The sequence below is a fragment of the Numida meleagris genome, chromosome 1 (genome assembly GCF_002078875.1).
Source record: "Numida meleagris isolate 19003 breed g44 Domestic line chromosome 1, NumMel1.0, whole genome shotgun sequence".
Classification (NCBI taxonomy): domain Eukaryota; kingdom Metazoa; phylum Chordata; class Aves; order Galliformes; family Numididae; genus Numida; species Numida meleagris.
The window spans coordinates 40,321,691-40,343,449 of record NC_034409.1 but is presented as its reverse complement, the minus strand read 5'-3'; the positions used below and the strand labels follow the sequence as shown (position 1 = coordinate 40,343,449).

At 36.2% G+C, this 21,759-nt stretch overlaps 1 protein-coding gene across 5 annotated transcripts in view; it reads right to left on the bottom strand.

Moving 5' to 3' along the window:
* OTOGL (otogelin like) overlaps positions 3,589 to 21,759 on the bottom strand; it is a 96,503-nt gene continuing 78,332 nt past the window's right edge. The window contains exons 49-60 of one of the 5 annotated variants that reach the window (XR_002434669.1): positions 21,561 to 21,668; positions 20,981 to 21,082; positions 19,609 to 19,713; positions 19,477 to 19,517; positions 18,651 to 18,714; positions 17,599 to 17,777; positions 17,210 to 17,314; positions 15,865 to 16,002; positions 12,090 to 12,135; positions 10,653 to 10,683; positions 7,548 to 7,627; positions 5,842 to 5,899 (exon numbers count right to left, since the gene is read on the bottom strand). Coding sequence is in view for 3 of the 5 variants with exons in the window: in XM_021385251.1 (XP_021240926.1) it covers positions 5,699 to 5,899; positions 7,548 to 7,627; positions 12,090 to 12,135; positions 15,865 to 16,002; positions 17,210 to 17,314; positions 17,599 to 17,777; positions 18,651 to 18,714; positions 19,477 to 19,517; positions 19,609 to 19,713; positions 20,981 to 21,082; positions 21,561 to 21,668 (1,169 nt within the window). In the remaining 2 variants the exon portion in view is untranslated. Of the gene's footprint in view, positions 5,900 to 7,547; positions 7,628 to 10,652; positions 10,684 to 12,089; positions 12,136 to 15,864; positions 16,003 to 17,209; positions 17,315 to 17,598; positions 17,778 to 18,650; positions 18,715 to 19,476; positions 19,518 to 19,608; positions 19,714 to 20,980; positions 21,083 to 21,560; positions 21,669 to 21,759 lie in introns of all 5 variants that reach the window. The other 4 variants (XR_002434670.1, XM_021385251.1, XM_021385252.1 and 1 more) reach the window with 4 other exon arrangements.

The window sequence follows — 21,759 nt, the reverse complement described above, 5'->3', positions numbered from 1 at the left end:
TGTCAGCACGCTTCTAGTGTATCCTAGTGGAACTAATATAAACATTACGAATTTGTGACAATTTCTGTTAAACTTGCTCATCAAAAGCCAAGTACATGCTAATATTTCACAGGGAACCACATAAGCTGTTGTGGAACTGCATATGGAAGATGTAAAATCCTACTTTTCAAACCAGATCTCCCTCACACGCACCCAACCTGTTTGCTGGAGGAATTCTTCAACATGCAGTCAGTAATTGTAACATGCGCCTGAGAGCTAACTCTGAAATGCCACAAAATCCTGAGCATTAGTGGCAAAACAACAAAACACCAGCCTCTAGATCCCTTCAGGACCCCTCACACCCAGCTGAGGCGTTGCAGGGGCTCACACCTGACGGTGGCCACTTGTTTCCCGCCCCCAGCACGCGGCTCCGCTGCCCAGATCCCTCCTGCCTGAGGAGAAACAATGGTGCCCATCCTGCTGATCCGGGCAAGGCCACACCTCGGCAGCGTGGAAAGCCCAGCACCACAAGGAACTTGCCAAAAGTTGGGATTGTGTGAATGCTAAGGGGTTTCTCAATACTGGAAGAATATCACACATTGCCAGCAGGTGTTCCTCAGCTCTCCCTCCATGCTGCAGCACTGTGTTTGAGGCTTCATAAATAAATATGTGCAAGGTGCAATTCTTGCTCCCAGGGTTCTGGCTGTAGTTTGTTTGGAGAAAATACTTCCCAATGAAGCATTACAGAGTATGTCTGTGGAAAGTATTAGTAATGAATACAATCAAAGCAACTAAGATCAATTAATGCATTTAATCTTTTCAACTGGCTAGACTAACAGAAAATTATAACTTCTAGACTGCATGAAAAGGGATGTAATAGGATCACTTAGGAATAAAGTTGCTCTCAGAACCCATGTATTTCTGCTCAGTGCAACAGTAGCTTCCTACATCATCCTGACTGTGAAACACAGAAGTCGGCCCCAGAAGAGAAATAGGCATTATTTATTTCCCAAAATCTGCTCAGCAAGAACAGATAAAAGCTCAGACAAAAGCCTTTGACCAAATTTAAAGTAATGAATCTGGAGGTAAACTTCTCTCAGTGACCCGATCATTCCAAAATTAATATTTTTAAAAGAAAACTAGCTATCTACTGTGCCCTTTGAAATTAAATCAATATAACATGCTGATAAATATCATTTATGCATTATTTCCAAACAAAATAGTCATAGAACACATTAAAAATTGTGTGCATATAGCATAAAAATTAGCAATATTCATCCTATTATTTACTGAATATTTTTAGATGGTATCATGACATAATACCTTCTTTGTCTTGAGATAGGATCTTATTCTTCAGTGGGCTGCTCCTCACTTTTCCTTAAACCTGTGTGCAACTGAAATTTGAACTGTGAAAAAAGGAATACATTTTTTTGATTGGAACTTTATTTAGAACTTTATTTAGAACTAGTAAAGACACAGGCGGAGCCTCACCAGAAAATAAATACTGTTTATGAGCTTTTGTGTTTCACAGGTTCAAAGATGGACAGAGTAAATGAAAGTTGCTCTTAGGAAATCCCTTGTCTCAAAACACTGAGTCTATCTGAGACATACATACACAAAACACACATAGGTGTAACGCCTGAACTCTGCTTCAGCTGGGAGTACAAGTAAGCTGCTACACTCTCAGCTGTTTTACAAAGCAGATATGCTGAGCTATTTTCCATAGCACTCTTGTAATCACCAAGCATAAAAAGAGGCTGTACTGACAGACTGATTTTCAGACACAAGTATTGTGTGCCACATTCCACCTTTATGAAAAGAACACTCTATGAAACGCAACTATTTTCCTTTCATTCAGTACTTCTAGTAATTAAGTTTTATCATTATTGGTTTTCCTCAGAATGCAACATCATCACAGATGCTTTTTACACAACTCTCATTTTTCATACAAAAGCTACTTTTGAACTCGCATGGTTACACACTGCAATTCATTATGTTTTGCACTACATACATCTGTGAGACTTTCCCAAAGGACATACACCCACACATGATTACAGCAGTATAACCTCAAGCTAATTTCTGGAAAAGGATTTGATGGGACAGAACTTGAACAATTCAGTTCAAGTCAGCATTTCCCACTGCCACAGTGTTCCCGGTTGGTACATACAAAGTATGTTTTTTACACAAAGACTAGCATTTAGATTTGGAAATAAAAGGGAGTTGGGAAAAAAAAAAGAGAGAGAGAGAGCTACACAGAATCAATGCACAATAAAAAAAATATCCAGCTTTACAGAAAGTAAAGACCCACATCTGGAGCAGCATTTTGTGACTACTTAAGCACTGTGAATAGCACAGTGACCATTGTTTATTCTGGAGTATTTTCCTGTAAATGCCTCCATGATCCTGCCCTCAGAAGAAGCTAGCTACAAAGACCTCACTGCAAACAGCTTTTTCATCACTCTTAAACATGTGTATGTATTTGTAGAGATGTCTGACTGCCATATAGAAAAGTAACAAATCATGCAAATGCCTTAACTTTTACATTCCATTTTTAGTACACAGATAGTGATAAGTCTGGGATTTTAATAATGAAAACACAAAATAAGTGGTTTAAACCACATATTAGAAGCTATGCTTAGAATTCTAATCATGGAGGTGGGCATAAATTGGTCTTAATGAATGAGCTGGTAATAAGAGAGTGGAATTGCAAAGTCCAGCCTTTACAAACAATGTGGCCAAAGCCTAACTATTTAGTAGAAGTGTATTTACTTAAATCACAAATCCCTAAAAAAGTCATAGTTTTGTGGGCAAGCCTTTAACCACTGGAATTATATTCACAAGCTCAAGTAGAACAGAACTGCAAAATCTGAATGAAGGAAGGTTTCAAGCAGTTATGAAGGGTTGAAATGACATGGCACACCGGGACTGCAGAGTAAGGCTTGCAGTAGGTCATGCATACACTGCTCTCCAATTCTTTGCATCTTCTCGTGGAAGTGTGGGAGTCAGAGAAAGGCATGCAATCCCAGTCTTTTAGGGGAGTAGAAATTATCCAAGTCTTAGTTTAAGAAGGGGTAGAAGGGAGGAAACTTGTGGATATTAAAGCTCTTTTAGTCAATAATAAACAATCTAATTAATTGTGGTATTTAACTAGATTTGGTTTGAGTTGTATCAGCTGTCAAAAACAGTTCACAGGATGCCTGCACAAAGCAAGCTGTGCGTAATTTCTGTGTGGGAGATTGAGGTAGGAATGCAGAGTTGGAGATAAAGAAACTTTGACTTAACCATGTAGTTGTGTCTACATTTATACTTAAGTTACAGACTGAGAGGCACATTCCGACCTGATGTCTGTTAGACTCTATTCAGCTCCACCAAAGACATAAAGGTTTTGCTGTATGCTTCAGGGAGGATCCTGACCCAACTGCTACTGATTGTTGATCTTATAAAAAATAAAATGGCTAAGTGGGAAAAATCTTTCAGTACCATTTTTCCTATTACATGACATCATGGAGTTAATTTTAAGTTTACCTGTTTTTAATTCCAGGTTAATTTAAAATTCTGCACTAGTGTTCATCCGTGGTGATACAGGTAAATGAAACACATCAACTCATGTTTATTAATTTCTCTTTAATTATGATTCTAAATCTTACAAAAGCACATTGTTTATAAAAAGCAGAGTGTTTAATCAAACTACTGCAAGTGTTTGGTCATTATGTCAAAAAGTGCTATCTTGTAGGAGCTTTCTTCATTCTATTTTCAAATGCTAAATTCATTAAGAAGTTTTGGGCCAGGCTTTCTTGAAGTAAACAGGGGATTCCTATCTCCATGTTAATAAATCAAGAGGTCCCAGGGATTTATTTTTCTTTGAATAGCTGTCCTTTAAATTTGTTGTATGAGTATACAAACTTAATAGTTATGAAAATGATTTATTTTTCGTTTCTGGCCTCTATGAAAACTTTCTGTACACAAATTCCTTCTGAAATGTCAAAAAAGGTTTTGGTTCCAGGCCCTAGTACACAATGTCTTGACATATCTGCCATCAAGTCATAAAAAGTGCAAATGAAGCATATACTTTCTCAAAAAAAGTACTTAATCACTAGTTGATCACTATATCTTTGTAATTGTTAAACATTTTACTGATAATGCAATGGATTATTCTTTCATTTTTAAACCAGATCACTATTTTTAATGAGATGGATGAGTAGATGAGTCTTGTTAGTAAAGACAGATTTCAATACATATACTCTTTTTCTTTATGAGCAATCAAACTGTAAACAGCAAAAGTTTGAAGATGCTTCACACAAAATCGCAAAATATTTTTTTCTTTTTTTATATTACTTATTTTTCATTGTATAAAACAATCTAACAGTCTAACCTTATTGTAATTAGATGATGACAGCCTGAAATAAAAACGGTTTACCAAAAAGTTCTCAAAGTTTTAGTCAAGAAATTTAATTCTGAAATAATTTAAATATTAAGGACCATACTGACCCCAGTGCAGTCAATGGCCAAACTCCTTCTGTCATCATTTAAGCCATGATTCATTTATTGACTTTATGAAGCAAAGTAGTCTTCCAAAAACAAGCCTATCATTGCATTCTTAGTTTTTACGATAAGGTGACAAGGTACTTTTACTAAAATTGAGAGCATATTCAGCTTAAGGTGCTGAATCATGGAGATTCACAACCTGAACAAACACTAATAGCTTACCTAGGCTCTTAAAAACATATTTTACATGGAGGGTTTTTTTCCTGTATACAAGAATTATAAATCCTAGATTCAGTCAATAGTCCAAGTCTCTATACTTAAAAAGAAGTGATTTTTATTGGACACAACATTTCAAACTGTCAAACAGAGGAAACACATTATGAAAAATTAAAATGTGCAGTCTCCCTTTTTTTAATAAATATTTATATACATAGAATTTTATTCTACATCTAGCAAGCAGACAGCCAATATCTTATTTGTGAAAGCTGAAAAATTGATAAAAAATAAATTTCTTCATATCAGAAACAGCTCTGTTTGTAACAAAGGCACAAGTATTTGAACTCTTCAGCCTTTGCCTAGTCATGCTTAATATTTATAATATTTACCAAAATTAATGATTTAAAGACACTATTACTCTAGAAATAAAAGTACTTACAGGCCATAGTCATCAGGTTTCTCACTGACTTCTAGTTTAAACAGAGTCCAGTCATTGTCAACAGCTTAAGAGACAACAGACCTTTCAGCATGATAAAAAATGTTTGAGTTGAATGTTTTTTCATATTTTTTAATAAATTAATTCAGACATTGTCTAAATTACTATATGCATCATCTGTTTTCAAACATTCGTTCCAATCATGGTCCTCAACAGAAAATCCAACCACTGAAAGTGAAAGAACCACTTATAAATTCTGAAATTTAACAGATAAGTACAAATTTAAAACAGGAAACAAAGGCATCAAGAGCTCCTCAGAAAGCCGCTGAATAGTAAATGACAGCTAAATTACACCTTGTAAAAAAGGTTTTATATGTTTATTTTTATAGATGCTGATATTTAAAAATGAAATTTGAAAAACAACATAATCTCTACTTATTTTCAGAAAAGTTACATTATAAAGCATCATTGATATTGTATTTTTTTCTGCAGAGTACTACATCCATCCAAGGTCAGAAAATACACTCTGGTGAAAGGAAACTCATTTCAGTTCTTCAGACAAAATCATGTTCATGGTAAGGTTCAGTTCCATTGGCATGAGCAGTCTACAGGCTCTTGAATGACATACATAATTTCAGTGCCGTTTCCTGAGCAATGTAGTGGCACAGTCAGATTGCGTGTTCCATTTTCACGACAACATTTACAGAATCTTAAATGGCTATCAATATTGATATTGAAAATTGTTGCAGACGGGCATTTTCCATCACAAGAAGCCACATTTATCTATGAGTAAATAAAGAACTGTAATTAGACATCTCAGGATTTGTTTTCAGGATGTAACATTTCAAACTTCTTTCTGATTAAAATCCATTTTTGCATTTGAAAAGAACTCTGGTCTTAAAATTATCTTTTAAAATTAATTCAAGTGGAGATATATTTTTAAAATAAAGCTTATGTGAAATCATATGTTTTTAGTTGTTTACTCGTGCATTCTTTCTTAACTTTGAGCAAGCTCAACTTTGAGCTGCGGATAACAAAACTGAATCCCTAGTTTACTGACAAATAACATCAAAACATCATAGCTAAATTAATGTCCTTGTCATGTTCACTGCTGAAAAGTTACATTTTTCTAAGGAAAACAAAGGATAGTCTATCATTCTCTTTGAAAGTTCAAGAGGAAAAGTGTATCAGTGTAAAACCTTTTTCCTTTTGTACTCATAGTGCTTGCAACTAAGGATGCAACATTAGCTGTGTCATTGCCATAACAAATACATCCACAAAGCAGATGTAACAATCCAGCAAGGGAAGAGGTTGGCTATAAAATTATTTGTGCACTTTAGCAGAGCTAAGCTTTCTCTCATATGACATTATGTGAAATCTTCCTAGCTGATATTGTAACAGAAGTTGGTAGATTGGTAGCTTTTAATTAGAACTCCAACAAACGTTGATATGCTGAGAAATCAGAAGTGACTATATTAGACCTAGGTTTTTTCGTGATATTGTTTTTATTTGACTTCTTATGCAAATGAATCGTGTGAAAGATGCCCTCTGATGCACTCCCTTCAAGCAGAACTTCAACAAGAGGGCCATATCCAAACAAATTAGGTCAATAGGTTAGTCTTACAGCTTTCATCAAATTTGAGAGGGGAAAAAATAATTTGTTTAGATCTTGTCCTAATCATTAATGATCTCCTTCATTATACCCCCTCAATATTTACTCTTCTGAAACTAAATAAATACAGCACACACTCCTATTACTGTAGTTAAGCCTTATATATGTCACTGTTTTCCTTCTATCAGGCTGCAAATTAACTTGCCCGGCTTTCAATCTGTGATGCTGTTTTGCCTCTCCCCTTAAGACAGTTAAGGTTTTTACTGCAAAATCTTGTTGGAGGCCTTTCAGATGTCTCAAGATATTGTGTCAGTTGCTTCTCTTTTAAGTGCTATGTGCTTATCAGACCAGTCCTGGGTTTTATAGATGGGAATACATCAAAGATGGAAACTATGATGCCCTAAGTAGATGACAAAATGAAGGGAATTATGAGTTTATGATACAGAGACATGCTATGTGGAGGAGATGAAACCCAGAGAGTAAAGGTCTTTAAGGAGGAGTGTAGCACAGTTTCCATCACATTCTAATTGGACGCATTTCTACTCCTCTTTTAGAATGGGATATTATTTCATGGAGAAGAGTTTAGTGTGTTTGTGCAATTATGCTGTGTACTTTTCATTTGAAGCCAGGTAGGAGTCTTTCTGCCACAGGAACAGCTAACTTAATTTTACGAGTAGAATAACATTCATAAGGTCAAAGGCCTGCTTTTGAGAAGATCGCAGCATTTTTTGTTGCTTGTACATAGCTATAACCTACTTCTCGATACTTGACTTGATCATGCCATAGGACCAGCATGAAAAATATTTTTTTTATTCTTACCGGGCTTTGACTTATACAGTCATTTTTTCTTATAGTTGTCCTGATTGTCATTTTCTGGCAAATCCTTTCTTCCTTTTTGCCTGATAAAATATGGAAAAAGATGCATACTGAATTGATATAGCTTTTGTACCATATTTTTGACAATAAAAACATGAAAATTTTAAAATAATTTTAATGATTATGCACTATTTTCATTTATGTACACACTGATACTACTACTTCCATATTTAATTTAAAAAAAACCAACATCCTCATATGTTAATAAAAACTTCCTGTGAGGAATCATCAATTTTATAGCTGGTACATGAGGTATCAACTGGTGCATTAAGTTATACATATTTTATAAATATGAAAACACTAACATGATTTAAAATGGCTCATATAGCAAGACAAGCATTATATAATTAGGATAAAGATGTATAAATTTTGAATAGTATTAGAGTTAATTCTGTTTTTAATGGGAATATTGTAAGTATGATTTTGATACAGCACTTTCCTGAAGTTGACAGTCAAGAAGATAAAGCTGTGAATGAGATTACAACTTCAATGCTAATCTGAATGGTTAAGATTTAAACAGAACAAAAAAATTCAATATCCTTTGGATAAATAGGTCCTTGAAGAAAGCTTTGAAAGAGAAAGATGAAAATATTTGCAAAATATGCTACATGGTTTTACTACGTAGAACTGAAGTATGTAGCATTTATGTGATCTAGGATTATGAAAATACTACATTTTCAGTAAAACCAGGGAGATACTGATAGGAGATCTTTTCTTTTGTTTGAAAAATAAAGCTATGCAGTGCAAATCCATCTTTAATATAATAAAAATAATAATATAATACTGAAATAAATTTAAAGTCTTCCATGCTGCAGTCCCTACCAGACTATTTAGTATTACTATCTGTGTAATAGAAATTATTTTGATCTCAAATTCCAGCAACCATCAAAATCATCTATTAGTTTTACTATGCAAGCACTCTGGGCATCCAGCACATAGAAGAGCAATCACTGTTCAGGGCCTCTCCAGCATCAGCACATGCCTCCGTGGTCAGTTGAACAATTAAAGCACAACTTTTCTCTCCTTCAGAATCCTTTTCTGCACTTTTATTAGATTAGTGGGCTCTGAGTAACCAAGATGTTCAACTAGATTTTAACCTGAACACTGCAGGATCAAACAGGATTCTCCTATGAAACTAGAAGATGATGACAGCCTATAATATCTTGTTTTTCTTTCCTCAGCAACACTTGACAAAAAGAATTCCTATGATATTTTTCCATCAGAAAGTATTTGCCAGCATAGATGTGCATCGACAATGCAATCTTTGTACTTCTACAAGTCATACAGAGATATATATGGAACATCTCTCCAACAAAGAAAGGCTGAGAGAGCTATGCTTGTTCAGCCTGCAGAAAAGAAGGCCCTGGGGAGACCTTTATGTGGTCCTCCTGTACTTAAAAGGGAGCTTATAAGCAGGAGTGGGAATGATTTTTACATAATCTGATAGTGATAGGACAAGGTTTTAAACTAAAAGAGGGGAGATTTAGATTAGACATTAGGAAGAAATTTTTGCTCAGAGGGTGGTGAGGTGGTGGAACAGGCTGCCCAGAGAAGCTGTGGAGGCCCCATCCCTGAAGGCACCCAAGGCCACGTTGGATGGGGCTCTGGGCAGCCTGATCTGGTAGCTGGCAACCCTCCTTACAGCAGGGGCTTGGAACTAGATGGGCTTTCAGGTCTCTTCCAACCCAAACCATTCTGTGGTTCCATGATTTGATGTTTTACGACATTTCAGCATACAAGGTACCAATGTCTTATGAAAACTTCCCTGCTGCTATACTTTTCACTCTTCAACGGTCAAAAAGATCTGCATTCAGTATCAGGTGTGCTTGCTTTCTTTGCTCCTTATTTGAATAAGGGATCCTACTCTGGTTACTGCAACTTTTCTATCACTTAAAGCAAAGAAATACTATCATAATGCAACAGTTCTATAATCACTAACAATTCTGTTTTTATTAAATTTTTATTATTTTTATTATTTTTCTATATTATTATTTTCTTTATTAATAATAATTCTTTATTAAAGAATTCTGTATTTATTAACACATGATTGTATTCTGAGGACTGTATTTTTCTTTTCCCCCAACATTTTCATGATTTTGAAAACATGTTCTTTGTGACAAGAAGTACAGCATAAATCCATATCTGCAAGAATGAGATCAAACAGGAATGGGCACTTTTGCTATATTTAAAGGCAAAAATAGTGTAGGCATTAACTTCAGAGACGCAAGATCAGAAAATCTCATGGTAGCGTTACTTAGGATGATGATGTTTTTATAAGTTACGTCATTTCTTGTTATAGCTACCCTGCACAGTAAGTTTATGTATTAAAACCAATTTAAGAAATGAACAGGAGGAAGAACCACCCACAGCATATACTGTAAATCAGTGAACCTAATCCTGACAGGTGCTGAGCAGTGAACCCTGACTAAGCTTTAGAAAATACTGATCTGGGAGGCCAGCAGGATATCAGCATCTCTCAGTATCAGGCCCAGTGCCATTAAACACATGGTGGCATTTACTGGTGATGACAGCTATATGCATATGAACAAGCAGTGCTTACTAAATTAGTAAAATAAGAAAATACATTAGTAAAAATAATACCTGGTTCACAATTAATACTACCAGTAGGCACTACTGGACTAATGGCAAAGGGTAATAGACCCAATCCAGAACCTGGCAGAACCATTAGGAATATAAGTTTCTCATGAAAAAAAAGCATGTTGATATAAATGACATTTCATTAATTCTTACACTGCCAACTGCAATTTTTCTTTTAGCAAAACGTGATGAGCTTTCCTGATAGTCCTCCAAATTTAGAAATCATCTAGCTGCTTCAAGTCTCACTAAAGATGGCCTAAACTTTATTACTCTCCTGATTAACACAAAACTGAATTATACTTCCTTGTAAACCAAACTTTTGCAACTCTCTATGGCAAGGTAAGAATTAAATATATGCAGTCACTTTGCATGCATCGAATCAAGCTCTTCCAGAAAGACTATTTGTTCCCATTAAAACCCCAAGGTGTTGCAAGCTCTATTCATACATACTCTTTTTATCCGCTTCACCACTGGGCACATGCTTTTAGTTAAAAAAATAAAAATAATAAAAAAAATAAAATAGCATATATGAATAAATTATATCTTTTCTTTAGCAGCCACTTGAGCAATAATTTCTGAAGTATAACATTTAGCACAATTCTGCTGTGTTACTTTTCTCTATTGATTATAATTAAAAAGAAGGTATTTTGTTTATTAAAAGAGCTTTTATTTTCTATGTTTTGCATATAATAGACTACAACATTATTTACTGTTTTACAGTTTTTACTGTTTTACAGTATTTACTGATTTACAGATCTCCTTCAGAGCTTTGCAAAGCATAGAAACTAGTACATTGCTCAATTCTATTTCTGATAAATATGAATATTTCCCCTATATAGCCAAATTATTTACAATAAAAAATGTGTAGCTAACACATTGGACTTCTGAATTTTAGTTAATAACTGCACAGGCTGTTACTCAAGCTTAAGACTTCCTAGTCAATATTATTAACTAAATATTTACTCTTAAAAAAATTCCAAAGACTAATTATTCTATCTATTCTAATTCTGATGTTGAGCACAAAAAGGTCAAAAAAGGGAGAAAGTAATTTCTATGGTATTCAACAAGTACTTGCAGTACATAGTTAATTTCATATTACAGTGTTTTCCTTTTAGGTACAGATAATTATAGAACTTGATCAGAAAACTTTTCCTAGTCAAAACTGAAGAGATAATCAGAGTTCATTCACAGCCTGCTTTTAAACTTGCATAGGTTATGACAACTTTATGCAAATCTGCGTTACAATTCATTAAGTATGTTTTAAAGTTACACACTCAGAAAAAAAGTGAATGTATTCCCAGTATTTAAAAAAGTCAGTTTTGTATGTAGGGATTGTTAACTTTAATATTATTCAACTCCCCAAAACTTTTCTTCATTTGAGATTTAAGTACATTTTCTATAGTGGAAAGAAACCATTTCCAATTTAAAATATTTTATTTCAGTATTCAGTTTTACAGTATTTTGACCCTTAAAAATATACTGTAATGAAACATAATGAATTTGTATTTTTGAACACTGATAATCAAATTAAGAATCTATTTTAAGGGAGAAAATCCGTATCTTTTATGGTGAAAATCATTTAGGCAATATTTCACAGTCTACTTAGCAATAAAGGTAATCTAATAAAAAAGGTAATTTTTCATTTTCCAAAGATTATATTTGGAGAAATTGGTTATACTCCAGAACAATAATGTTAAAAACCACCAAGTCAGCAGCCAAACAAAGCAAGAACTTTTAATAAGAGTGGTTAAGTAACTATAAAAATTATATTTGATTTGTGGGGGGAACAGCATGCTTTTCCCTTATCTTTGTTTCAGCAATGGGTTAAAAAACACAGCCCTCCAAACCAAAGCTAAACTAGCACATATTGCAGCCTTCATCACTTACAGGTCTTGCAGCAGCCATCATTGTATGTCTGCACAGTTCCTCCATTCTAGGAAAATAAAAGAAGAATATATCAAAAAAGACTGTGCCCAGTGCAACAGTGCACTGTATCTCAAGAGATGCCATTGTTAAAGATGTCCAATGAGTAAAAAATAATATAATCTAAATCAAGAGAATTGCACAGATACTCATCACATGAAAGTTTGGTTCACAGATTCTTCAGTTTTTAACACTAGAAATGAACTTGTCACTACTAATCTTACCTGACCCAGTCTCCTTCAAATAAGTCACTTAGTTTCTACAAGCAGTTTTTTATATCATCTATTATAATCTATTTCTCCACCACTGAGATTTAGTCAGAAAGTTTAAAAAATTCATTCATGTGTGTTTGTGGATGACATAAAAGGATTTACAGCATTCATGCGCCAAGCAGAGAATAAGTTCATAATAAAGAGCTATTTAGAACATTATATATACAATTGGATATATATATGTATATATATATATACATAAATACACACTTCTGAAACAGAACATGAATTGCAGAATTTCACATCCATTGAAATGCTATTTTTCTCAAACAATAATATCTTTGTTATTTTTTTTACAGAGTTGTTTCTTAGAAATTAAAAAGGTATCCAAGTGAAGAGAATGTCCTTTTGACCCAGGAAACTACCAACCTGTCAACCTTGCCTCTGCACTGTAGAAGGAAATGGAACAGACCCTCCTGGAATCTATACTAAGGCACATGAAAGAGGAGGTGATACAAGACAACTAGTATCATTTCACCAAGTGCAAATCTTGCCTGACCATCTTGGTGGCCTTCTATGGTAGCATAACTATGTCAGTGGACAAGAGAATGAATAGTGATCTATCAGGACTTCAGTAAGGCATTTGACATTGTCCCTCATAACATCCTTCTCTCCAAATTGGACATATGTGGACTTGATGGGTGGACTGTTTGATGGATGAGGAACTGGTTGCAACAGTGTGCCCAGAGAGTGGTGATCAATGGCTCAGTGTCCATGTGGAGATCCGTAATGAGAGCAGGCCCTCAGGGATCTGTACTGGGACTAATGCTTTTTAATATCTTCATCAGTGGCATCGATAGTGAGATCAAGTGCACCCTCAACAAGTTTGCGGATGACACCAAGCTGCATGGTGCGGTCAACATGCACAAGGAATGGAATGCCATTCAGTGAGACCTTGTCCAGCTTGAGCAGTGGGCCTAGGTTCAACAAAACCAAGTGCAACGTCTTAAACCAGAGTTGCTGCAATCCCCATTATCAGTACAAGCTGAAAGGATAGAGCACAGCCCTGCCAAAGAGACTTGAGGGTACTGGTGGATGGCAAGCTGGACATGAGCCAGCAATGTGTCCCACAGCCCAGAAAGCCAACCATATCCTGGGCTGCATCAAAACCAGAGTTGTGGGTCTCATCGGCTGCTTATTAAGCGATAGCCGCTCATTAGTACTCAATGCCGCTGCGCAAGAATAGCTATTGCGCCTGCGCGTGTGACCGAATGAACCCAGAAGCTCTGAAAGCTGGGAAGGTACCTGTGCAGTCAAAGAAGGATGTAGAAGGCAGAAGAACCGACCAGAAGGAGGGTGGGCAGCCCATGACACAGAGCCTCGTGCATGGTGCGTGACCGAGACTGTGATTGGACACGGAGCCTCGTGCACAGCGCGTGACTGAGGCTGTGATTAGACAGAAGTTATGAAACCAGCATGTGTCATGGATGCGGTCGGGTGTAAGGATATAATACTGGGAGCGTCCTGGGGAATAAACAAGATCTGCTTCCACCGCATCGGTGACTGAGAGACTCTGTCCGAGCGAGCATGGACAGCCTCGGGTCGGGAGGATGGACAGCCGTGGGAGGGGATAGCAACACAGAGTGGTCACCACATTGAGGGAGCTGATCCTGCCCCTCTTCTCTGTGCTGGTGAGACCTCACCTGGAGTACCGTGTCCAGATGTGGAGTCCTCAGTACAGGAAAGATGTGGATCTGTTAGAGTGTGTTCAGAGGAGGGCCACAAAACTGATCCAAGGGATGGAACATCACCCTTGTGAGGACATGCTGAGAGTAGGGGCTGTTCAGCCAGAAGACAAGGCTTCAGGGAGACATGATAGTGGCCCTTCAGTACATAAAGGGGGGCTATAAGGAAGAGGAGGACAGAGTTTTTTAGCAGGGTCTGTTGAGACAGGACAAGGGAAAATGGTTTCAAATCAGAAGAGGGGAGATTTAGATTGGATATAAGGAAGAATTTTTTTACAATAAGGGTAGTGAGGCACTGGAACAGGTTGCCCAGAGATCTGGTGGATGCCTCGTCCTTGGACACATTTAAGGCAAGGCTGGATAGGGCTCTGAGCAACCTGATCTAGCTGTAGGTGTTCTTGTTCACTGCAGGACAGTTGGACTAGATGACCTTTAACGATCCCTTCCAACTCAAAGAGTTCTGTGATTCCATGAAATTAAAAGAGAGGATTCCGGCCATCAGGATGTATGCAAGGAAGAAATGTGTGCCCACAATTTTATTTCAGAGCCCAGATCTGCATATCAAGCAGGCAACTGAACATCAATAGCACTTCTATGATAAAAGACAAGATGTTTTTAAGCTTCCATCTTTTCATGCATGCATGCATTTTTTTGTCTAATTACAGAAAAATGACTATGTTGTTCAAGAACTTCTCAGATGAGCACTTAAACTCAGCCTCTTAAACCTGTATTTGCTCCTAACTTATGCTGTCAGCAGATCTTTCTCCTCAGCCGCCGGCCTATGTCTACACTTAGCATCTCTGAAAAATACATCAGCCCAGTTTAGGAAGTTAATTTTTTACAGTCTTGACCATTATTACTAAGGAAAAATCCTAATAGATGGTAACAAAAGGATTCCTAGGAAGGTACTCAAGAATGAAGTCAGAGTAGAACAGACATTAATTTTAGATTTAATGCCTTCTTCATGATGGAAAGAAATATGGAGTTTTTTAAACAAATGCAATGGGTATGTGAGTTGGGTAAAAGTTATAATCCATAGTCAATGCAGCAATGGTACTTACCCTCTCTACGTGTTTGTTGATCATTTTTTGTTTGTTTTGTTTGTTTTTATAGCTCATATACATAGTATACCACTATTGTAAGAATTAGGAGAATTATTACAAAGTTAGGGAAGTAATAAAATAGAAGTAAAAAATTTTGAAATAAATTTGTAATGTACATGAAGTATCCACATTCTTCAAACCACCTTATATGGGCATGACAAATTTGCATTTTTAGATATATGGTATAGGTAGATACACTTTCAAGTATGATAGGCATTTTTTTAATGTTATACAACATTTAACTTAAGGGATAATTAAGTTTATATACACAGTCAGCCTTCTAATCCTTGTACTTAAGGAATTTTTAATGTAGCCCACATTTGTAAGATTTCTGAACTACTTCATCCAATGTATTTAATATATACCTACTATATCTTGTCAAAATATTATTCTGAAGTAAAGTAGTAGATAGTGATTAGCACTTCATATAGCAGTATCTCAGGTACAATTCCCAATCAACACTATTTTAAATGCAGTCAATATCGAAGCCTGAAAAGAGTTTATGCACTCCTCGCAGATATTGTTAGTCAAAATGCAAACAGAAAACTAGAAAACAAGACCATAAATTGATCATTTACATCCTCTTACTTACCACTTTTTTTAAGTTTAAAGAAAACACACAAAATATGTGCTCCTTTTCAAGTGTGTCCATACTGACAGATGAGTTACGGTTACTCACCTCAGCCAAAGTACAAACCTTTGTGCACTCAGTGTCATTGAAAGGGGGACAGACCACACCAGAGCCCACTATCGTAGCCCCCACCACAGTCTTTGCACACGTGTAGTTTGTGCAGTTGGAGCTCCAGGTACTGCCTTCCTGAATGCATAATACAAAACCATTGTCAGCAAAGACAACACAGTTCAGCTGTATCTCAACTCAAATGTCTGTAAAAGTGATGCCTGCATGCTGCAGGTATGTGCTGGAGTGCAAGGCTTGTTGAAACCTGTCCACACCAGCAGAGGGAAAGCCATCCTGTAACTGCAGTGGTGGCTCCTACCTGGAGGTATTCAGTGAACTAGAGTGGGTCTGTGTTGAGAAGCAGGTTGCTCGGCAGCGCGTAGCTACTGATTTACTAATGATTTATGATGTAATGATGTAATCCCCAGATACATGGAATGTGGTGTTTCCAGTGTGTTCTAGTATATTCTAGTATATTCCAGCATATCCGTAGTATTCTGTATCCATAGTGCTGTAGTTAACAACATATCCCATATATGGAGATAACTCGGGCAACGATATTGTTAGCGTGCGCGTTGCATAGAACCTGTATCCCTGAACCTTGTATCCCTGGAAGCAAGTACGCTATATAAGATGGTATATTGCTACAATAAAGTTGGACGCATCTCATATTGAGTTGATCTTGCGTTCCCCATGCCTGAACTGGAGGGCAACCCTTTTGGGGAAACTTGGGGCATTCCCCAACAGGTCTGCATCAGAAAAAAGAGCTTATGCTTTATTTTGCCCTAAAAGCGCTAAGATCAACAGTAAGGATGAAGCAAGGTATGGCAACACCTAAATTTCTTTGTATGTGGTTGCTGGAGTGCACCATCAGGATCCTGAATCCCAGTGATCCAATTTGAACACTTGCGTACTGTAGAAATCAGAATGAGGAGAAGAGAGGCCCTGGGAAGGGGGGGACACAGTAGTCCTGAGGTGGATCCAGAAGCACAAAAGTATTCCCAGGTCATCTAACTCACAGCATATGACTTAGAGCTACAGTTAGATCTCTGTTTTGCACTTATCCAGCTTTAAGTAAATACTGACATTCACCCATCTTTGTGGAAGATAATTAGAACCAATAAAATGAAACATGGTATTCATCTGCTGTGAAACGGCAAGTCTAAAAATACATACACCTTTTCCCTATTATGTAATTTACCACAGGCAGCCACTAATTGCATAAGCAACACTAAGAAAGTTTGAAGCAAGACTCACATCATGATTTAGCTAGGAAGAGACTGTCATAATCCTGTGTTTATCACATCATTATACATATTTTCTGTCCCTCTCCAGAGGTACTTACCTCATACACAATTTGTGTGCCATTCTCAGTAAGAAAAGAACAGGACACATTTTGACAGGTACCACAGCAACTATGGTGACTGGAGGAAGGAATATACAGCTGATGCTGAAAGAAAAGGAAAATCAAAAATGAAAAAAAAAAGTTTTTTTTCTTAAATATAGTATATGAAAATTCACTGAATATTGAAAATAACAATACCTAAATGAACAATGATATATGGATGGATGGATATACATGGTACACTACTAAAAAGCACTTAAAAGAAGCTGTTAAGTTTTTAAGTTCTTGCTGAGCAAAGTGGACTAGCAAAAATGTGCCTTCTGGTTTTTATCTTAATTGTGAAGTTTTCCTCATAAACTGCATAATTCCTCTATCTTAAGAATACTTACTGCTTCACATTGCTGGGAACAGTTCACTGTTGTAAAATGCATGGCGTTGTATCCTGTGTTCTGATCTTTTTCTTGTAAACACTGCACAGTGTGACAAAGGTCTCCATCCAAGTACTGAATCACTGATTGTCCAGGATTCAGTAAGGTTACCTCTTGGAAGATGCACACATCATCCTTCTCTAACATCAAAAGGAAAAAAAATTATGAGAAAAAAAAAAATCATCAAGCAAACTAACAGCATTGCTGTGAGGACAAAAGTAAGGCAAAGTCCTACACGCTGCAAAAATCTTCCAAGTTTTAGACTTGATCAGTGTGCGGTGTAATTTACCAAACAAAACGAGAAGGTGAGGGTGTAATTCAGCTCAAGAAAATGCTAAAAAATGCATAAGTGCCTGAAATCGATAATGTTCCTTCTATGGAAGTAAAAAAAAAAAAAAAAAAAAAAACTTATTTTTTACAGAGTTATAATATTTAAGATTGGACCACTTACATGAGTTACTCTGCTCATCATAAAATATAAATTTTCTGTCAATTAATATAGTATTCCTACAATTAATTGTGTGACTTAATATGTTCAAGGCATTATGTAAATCTGTGCTTTGCTCCTAGAGGCAGTTTAGCCTGGGCTACAGCTGGGATTGAGGGATGCCTCACCCACTCCTGAGCACAGCACGGGTGAAATCTCCTCCACACAAGGTGGCTGAGTTATGGAAAAGAGCAAAGGTCGAATCTTAAAACTGGGCACATACCCTCATACTGTCTCACTGAGATCAACAGTGCACATGGATGGATGGATGCATAGATAGAAAGACAGATAGACAGATAGATAGATAGCATGGACACTGTTAATACCCTCCTATGCCTCACATTGTAAGCCACAAAACTGATGAGTTAGCAGATATTATTAGCATAATATTCAAAAATGAAAGCATAATTATTTATCTACGTAGATTGTTTACATTTGAGGTAATAATGGCCCTGTTTCAGCTTTCTTTGCATGCCTTTTTTAGTTTAATCTAAAACCAAGTAGATATGAATAATAAAAAAGTTACCACAAATGTAGTGAGTGCATCCACAAGCACTGGAAATACTACTATCTATTTTTTGAACTTCTCCCTGAGTATAAAAAGATAAAAAAAGTTTAAACAAGAGCAAAGGACATCATTTGCTGCGTTTAACCAGCAGAGTGGTTAAACAGCAGTTTTTTTCTGAGATGCAAACTTATTTCGATAATATCTCAGCAAAGGAATGCCTGCTATGAAATTTCTTCCAAAAGAGAGGTGAAAAATGTTAAAATCTGTAGCTCCTGTATACATGTTATGTTAAGCAATCTTCACATAAAAGGAAGTATAAACTACAAGGGAAACTGTCCCTGTCACAACAGTAATAGTAGGAGTTTAAACATCGACTCGTAGTTATTTTCCAGATCAAAGTCCCTGCTGTGAGAGAGTCTACAAAGAACAAAATATTTATGACTTTTCATATCTTCTAAATTCAGTAACGTTAAATACTTTAATTGAAAGTATAAATAATTAACAAATAACGCATTTGTCCAGATTACACATTTGAACAAAAAGCTCACCCCTCAGTAATCATTAAAAACAATTAAGAATTGTTTAAGTGGGGAAAATTCCAGCTAATTTTTTGAGTCAACATTGAACTGAATAGCATTACCGTTACTTTTCTTCTTTTGTCCTCCTAAAACACATGGAGTGAAATTTCCCAAGGGAACATCTAACAATACTGCGCAGGAACATGGGGTTTCATTCCAGAACCCGGGGACTGGTGGGCCCCATTACACTAATTTAACAAAGAATGGAAAGGGAGGAGTAGGAACACAGACCACTATTAAGAATACATTTAAAGGACAGTTCTTACCAATTTGCAAGTCATCGTAGTAGCATTTTCACAATTACATTCTGAGAAGAGAACAAGAAAAGCACGTTAGTCAATTAGCTAATTGACTTTTAGCTTTTATTGACAGCAGTGACTAAAGAATGAAGTAATTACCACAGTGCCATTCTGGACAACACTGCCCAGGTATTTTTTCCTTCACAAGTGTCATGTCATCTGTGCAATTCATAGGAGGCTCAGGACAAAAATTTTCATCACAAACTAAATGGGGAGGAAACACAGATATCAGAATTTGTCAAATTTCATTTGAACTTTCCAGCTTATATTTCTTTTGATAAACCATTGTAAAAATAAGGACATTTTTTGGATCCATTTTTTGCTATGTGTCTTAAGCATCTCAGTTATCTTTGGAACTGAAAAATAATCAAAGTTCATCAAAAATGCCTCCAGTTGCCTCAGAGGATTTTTAAATTTAGAGAAACCATTACAGAGCAACCATTTAATACTCCTCCTTCAGAATAACTCGGACTAATAACAAGCACCAAAAACAACTAAAATCACATCTTTTAGAAAAACAGAATTATTTTTTCTCTAAGCTTTGCTGCAAAGCATATTTCTATAATGTAATGGGGAGCAGCTTTTCCCCTAGAATGACTTTATTAACAGAGCACATGTCTGTATCACTGAATAGGTTTACTGGGACTCTGAAAGAAGTCTACATACTAAGATCTACCTTTCTAGCTGCGAGAAATTGTGAAAAGCAGGGGCAAAAGCCTTTGCAGACTTTCACTAGAAACACTAGAAAAGGAAAGGATCAAAATGTGAAACCACCTGAAGTAGAAATCAGCAAGCTTCAAACCTACTGGAAGACTCCATAATAAATTGAAATAACCCAGAGACTGTACTAGGACAAGAGTTAATTCAGGAACACTCCATTTATCTAAATTAAGCAGTTACACTTGTTGACATTACTTAAGAACACATAGTACAGTCTCTGTGTTTTATAAGGCTGGCAAAATGGCTACATTATACTGCAAATGCTTACTGTTTGGATACTAGTCAGACCAGTAGTATTTGAAGCCCATGGCCTAGTTCTTCACCTGAAAATCAGCAGTGTGAAGAAAGTGTCCAAACACTAATGAAGAGTACAACAGAGGTGTAACATACAAGCTGCATATTTTATTGCAGATGTTTTTAGTATATGGATGCTTATGAACAGTTGTATATCTATACACTAAGGATGGGATTCAGTCCTGGTTTAATATATCAGTATCTAGATCCCCATAAAAGTAGCTATGTACTGTTCAGTGAGTTACAGCTCTCCAGATTCTACTGACTGTGCTGGCTAGACAACCATTGGATGTACAAATAACTTTAAACCTACCTCAAAAGTAGACACCCTAATTTAGAGTACTTAGTCTCCAGATGAAGCCCACCCTAAATGCTGCAGCAAAGAGATGTCCACACACACTTCCTGTCATTTTTACTAACTTTGCTAACAGTTTGCATTAACAGTAGTTACACTCACCACAATAGTAATGAGGACAACAGTAATGTATGGTATGAAGGTCTACGGTGAGAATTTCCCCTTCATTACACAAGGGAACAGGCTCAATACAGGACTCACAAACTAAATTAAAAATAAACAAATAAACAGATATTTACAAATTTTAGAAAGTTAGCACATGCAAGTTTTCTTTAATATTACAAGTCATGTTTTTATGGATAACAGAGCTTTTATGGACTGACATTCAAAACTAGAAAAGTAACGAAGTAGCAGTGCATGCTCTTAGGCGTCAGAACTTATGCTAATAGTCAGTTCAGTGCTAAAGAACCACCCAGACTCAGCTGCAATCCATGACATATCACTGACTGCACAGATCATAAAATTCAATTGTGAAGATCAGTGGCTGTTAACAACATTATTTTGCAGTGCAAATACGATGTTAAAATTGATGTTGGAAATGTAAGATCCCAGAATGCAAAAGTAATTCATGCTCCAGACAACCTGGTTTATGTAAACTCCCATGGGCATCTCAAGGAATTCCTGGTTTAAGTCACTATATTTAAAAATACAGATTATACTTAACTATTCCTCAGTTACCTACCACAGAGATAAGAGAAACAGCAGGGATCTTCTAGTTTTGCTTCAACAATAAATTGGTCTTCTCTGCAGTCCAGCTGAGAAGAACTGAAACAAACTGAAGGATCACATTCTGTAAGAGATGAAATAGTACTTTAAAGAGTCACAGAAACAATGCTAAAAAGATTTTTAAAAAGGTGTTCTTCTTTCCCTTGGTCAAAAAA